This window comes from Myotis brandtii, unplaced genomic scaffold (genome assembly GCF_000412655.1).
Source record: "Myotis brandtii unplaced genomic scaffold, ASM41265v1 scaffold953, whole genome shotgun sequence".
NCBI classification, from domain to species: Eukaryota; Metazoa; Chordata; class Mammalia; order Chiroptera; family Vespertilionidae; genus Myotis; species Myotis brandtii.
The window spans coordinates 1,839,518-1,844,777 of NW_005371933.1; the positions used below are offsets into that span (position 1 = coordinate 1,839,518).

General features: G+C 35.3%; 1 protein-coding gene across 1 annotated transcript in view; it reads right to left on the reverse strand.

Moving 5' to 3' along the window:
- Positions 1–4,885, reverse strand: part of LCLAT1 (lysocardiolipin acyltransferase 1) — an 82,755-nt gene extending 77,870 nt beyond the window's left edge. The window contains exon 1 of the mRNA XM_014533202.1: positions 4,716–4,885. Coding sequence (XP_014388688.1) covers positions 4,716–4,880 — 165 coding nt within the window. The 5' untranslated portion in view covers positions 4,881–4,885. The remainder of the gene's footprint in view (positions 1–4,715) is intronic.
- Between the last annotated feature and the right edge of the window lie 375 nt (positions 4,886–5,260).

Sequence of the window (5,260 nt, forward strand, 5' to 3'; positions counted from 1 at the left end):
AGGCCTCGGCTGCTGAAAGCAGGTATCTGGTTTGTTTGGGTTCTATAATCGAAACACTGTTTCAACTCCAGCTCTGAGATCCCGGCTGGCTGAAAGCAGGTTTCTGGGGTTTTGTTTAGCTTCTATATTTGTAACAATGTTTCAAACTGCAAGCTCAGAGGCCGGCAGCGGCAGGCGGGGAACGTTAGAGTCCTCCGTCACTGAAGCAAGCAAGCCTCATGTTTGCTTCAAGCTGCCTGGCTGCCGGCCGCCATCTTGGCTGGCAGTTAATTTGCATATCCCCCTGATTAGCCAATGGGAAGGGTAGCGGAGGTATGGCTAATTACCATGTCTCTCTTTTATTAGATAGGATGGTATGTATGAGGGCTATAATGAAATATTGGACTTCATATTTTTAAAGCTGATTTAAAAATCCAACTCTAAGAATTCATGGCCTGGAAAGTCAACTTCTGACCTCAAACAAGGGAAGTAGTCTTTCAGCCAAATGAAAGCCAGAAAAGAAGGTGGCTGTGTAAATGTACAGTTTGAAAAATTTTAGGTATAAGGACTATTACCTCCACAAGGACAGAGGTCATATCTGTCCTGCTTGTCATTACATCCTAGCAAAATGCTTGGTACATGGTGGATACTTAATAGTTGTTGGATGAATCTTCAGGGATCCTGCTGACTACTTGCAATAAACAAAAGTTACAACAAAACATCCTTCTAATTCCCTGGCCAGTGTGGCTCAGTTAGTTGGAGTGTTGTCCTGTGCACCAAAGGGTCACGGGTTCAATTCCTAGTCAGGGCACATACCCAGATTGTAGATTCGATCCTGTCAAGGTGCATATGGAAGGCAACCAATCGATGATTCCCTCCCTCTCTCTCTAAAAAATAAACAAAAATCCTTCTATTAAGAAAGGAAAAATAGCATTGGATGTCATAAAGAGGGAAAAAAAAAAAAAAGAAAGGAAAAATAAATTTGCCTAAAAGAATAAGAAGGATCCATACAAATATTCAATGCAAAGTATTTCCTACAGGAAAGAAAAAAAAAAAAGGGTGACCGCTGCTTCCAGCCCAGACAAAGTAAATGGTAGTAGACTTACCACCCAGTTGACTTAAAGAAAAATATGGTCACATAATAAATAAACAGATGAAGAACTTCAAGAAAGTAATGAAACCAACAAGAAACAGTAAATTCTAGGATTTTAAAGTACACTATTTTATACAGAAATCCACTATGTAAGGAAAACAGCAGGAGAAAGGGTTAGTGACTTTGGTTATCCTGTGTGACACTACAAGAAATCTATTATATTATATGTGTGTGTGTGTGTGTGTGTGTGTGTGTATAACTGTAGTCCCAGAAGGAGAGAATTGAGCAGAAAAAGCTAGATGAATTAATGGGCCAATTTGGAAAAAAACTAACTAACATGCAGATCTAAGAAGCCCAATAAACACAATAAACTACACATAAAGAAAAATACATTTAGATATATGTATCATGATCAAACTGCTAAATAAAAACAAAGAGAAATCTTAAAAGCAATCAGAGATAAATGACCCATAAGACAGTAGAACTTTAAAGTATGAAAAGAAAACTTTTATAGCCAGCAACACTATGCTTCAAAAGTGAAGGCAAAATAAGGAAAATTTCAATTAAATGAAAACAATTCAGCTACAGGAGCCCTCACTACAAGAAAAGCTAAAGGAAGTTCTTTAGGCTGGAGGGAAAAGGCACTAGATGGAAACTGTAATATACATAATGAATAAAGAACACTAGATATGAAAAATATTTAAATAAAGACTATATTTTTTCTTCTAGTTTCTTTAAAAGACATGACTATTCAAAGCAAAAAAATTATAACATTGCATTATGGAGGTAATTATGTAAGTAGATGTAATACAAACATGTCAAACTCAAAGGCCAAATAAACAAGGTTTAAGTTCATGTGGGCTGCAAAAAAAGCTTCAATTTTCATAGAAACGTAGGTTTATTTCGATAGAGACATGCTGAATACAAAGGGCTGAAATAAATGAGTAATAATTCACATAAAATAATGGAACATTTTAACAAAAATTAATATTTTTTCTCGAACATTAACTTACCAGACACTGAATAACAGCACAAATTAATAAGCATAACACAAATAAACCTATTTTTCTTGTTCTCCAAAAGCCAAATATTTCCTGTTGCGCACACCAAACAAGTCAGTCCAAGACTAATGACGTGGCAATCGGGTGCTAAAATATTCGCTGCTAGTATTACTGGAGAGAAATGGTGCACCTGTGCGTAAGGCGTGTAAGGGAAATGAATGCAACACGATTATAGTAATCAGTCAGCGAACATTGTAGTCTATTTGTTATTAATAATTATGTATAACAAAATATTATAAAAAGTAAGTTATGAAATTTTTATGAAAATGTTTCTTACCATTATATTGGCTGGGCCACAAAAATATTTGTTGTGCTACCATTATATTGGCTGGGCTGCAAAAATATTCATTGTGGGCTGCAAACCCACAGGCCGAGAGTTTGACATGCTTGATGTAATATATGATAACGCAGTACAAAGGATGTTAGAATAAATGCATTACACTATTACAAGGTTCTTACATTTTATAAGATGCAGTAAATATTAACTCTAAGTAGACTGTAATACACTAATGTTGCATTAGGTAATTTTTAAACCATAATTTAAAAAATTATATGAATATAATTTTCTTTCAAAAATAGAGGAGAGAACGTTGAATGTTTTATGAAGCCAGCCTACTCTGATACCAAAGTTTGGGCAGTCTGACCTTGAAACTTCTTTATGTTTGTCTACTCATCCAACAAATATTTTAATACATACCTTGTTTCAGGCATTTCAGCAACCTATGTCCTTTGCTTCTCTACCAAAAGAGAAGGCTTTCTATGACTATTTCTTGCCAACTTTCCTCTCCACTGTGAGCGAATCATCACATTACTGAGACCAATTTATATTACTAGTTATTCGTTTCTCAGATATTTTTCCTCTAAGTCAGGCATTCCCTAGCTCAAAATAACTCCAAACCTCCCTCTGAAACAATCAAGAGGTATCTGTGAACTTCTTGCCACTGAAGAGTTGTTAAGGCTCCATGTGAATCTGATCAATCCTATCACTTAAGGCTCTAATGGCAGCAGACAGTCTGGATTTAATCTTATCTGTGCTTAAATAATTTGCTTCTGTGTGTGACCTTGGGCAAATTATTTAATTCTCAAAGCTTCTATATCCTGTTCTATAAAATGGGGACAATGGTGGCACCTGAAATGAAGCCATCCTCCTAAACCCAGTAGCTGCCTCAAAAGTGGTCAGCAGCTCTGATCATCCTTATCCTGGAATTTTTACTTTGACTTTTCCTTTCAACAAAATCTTTTCATTCTTCTCCTTATAACGGAATTAAATATGCAACCACACCACAATTGTTTAGTACCTACCAGTATGCTGTCCCTTTCCCTATGCCTGTAGAACAGACAGCTTTAAGTGCAAATACAGAAGAGAAGAGGAAGGAAGGACAGAAAGAGGGGGGCTACTTCTAGTTAAACAGTATCACATTTCATAAGACAAATATCTATAATTTAAAACAAATTAATCTTGTAAACAAAGAACAAATTAATTTCAAAAATTATCCATCAGAGGATTCCTTTTTAAATATGAAAAGAAGGGTACACTGTAAATGATTTATTAAAATTAAATTTACAGGAAACTTTTAAGAAATATCTGCTCCATCAAGGTAGGTATACCACCACTGCGTCTGGAAATATTTCCCAATCAATCTCTACCTGAGAGGTCCATACCATCAGCACGATACTCTCCTCTCTCCTAACATAACAATGGCATCTGCTTGAGAAGGTATAGACAACTCAATTCAAAAAAAGCAGGTAAAGAAGACCCTTCAACAAATGAAGGAAGAGGATTCCTTTCTAGTTCTCCTGTTTGAGTATAACACCCACCATAACAAGTAAGTAAACCAGTAAGAGTAAGTTCTAGGTGTTGCTCAGGAAAACGAAAGAACATAACACTCATGAAGGATAAACAGCCTATTCAAGGTAAGGACAACTGCATACATGTCCATTTTCAGAGAAGGCTGAAGCCTCTGCAGTCCCAGACAAGAGAGGAGTCTGGACTGGAATCCTCCTGGGAGTCCCCAGCTCAGGATCAGAAGGAATACTCTCACAACAGCATACACTGACCCTGCAGAGATACCTGGCAGTTCCAGGAATCCACTACACATTTTGTATGTACTTTCACCTTACAGATGTTGTTGACCTAGCCCACAGATAGGAAACCACTTTATCCCTAAATTCTGTGGTTACTGGGAAGAATTAAAGCAATGACATCAATATCAGGAGTTTAAAAAATATTTATCTAAATCTTAATTTTTGTTTTGTAAAGTAAATGAAAATGCAAAATTGGTGATGCAAAATTGATGATGCAAATATTCTTCAATCTGTATCTTTAGATTTGTATATTTTTCTATATTTAAAGCATATCTCAATGAAGAAAATTTTGAAATTAAAATATGTCTCAATTAGATGTTTTACTTCGAAGGACAATTATTTTTCTCTCTAGTTTTTGTATTTCCTTTAAATTCTAATGCACCTCTTATATAACAGGAAAGACTTAAATCTAACATTTGACTAAATCTGACTCTAACAAAATAAAAATCTATAGGTTGGGCCACTTTGATAGTCTCCTTCTCTGGTGTGTAACTTACCACTGGAAGTGTGAGCCAGGTTGCCACAAGGCGGTTGCTGATCCAGCGATACCAGGATGGGTTTACAAGCATCAAAGGTAAAAAGGGACCCAGCATGAAAATGCTTCCAAAAAAGCTTCCCCAAAATAGAGTGAGTATGAAGTAAATCCCTTTCCATGACACCATGATTCTGAAAGATGTAAAAAGGAAAGGTATATTTCGTTAATATATGTAATTGTTCAAATTCAATTTCAGAATGATGTATATAATAATCTTTAATTAGAGGGCTACAGCAAGCATGCCAAACTCAAAGGCCTACACAGGCCAAATAAACAAGGTTTAAGTTTATGTGGGCCACAAAAAAACAAAAGCTTCAATTTTCATAGAAACATAGGTTTATTTCAAGAGAGACATGCTGAATACATAGGGCTGAAATGAATAATTGTTCACATAAAATAGAACATTTTAATAAAAATTAATATTTTTCAAATTAACATTTTAATAAAAAATTAATATTTTTTCTTGAACATTAACTTACCTGACACTAAACAACTGCACAAATTAAT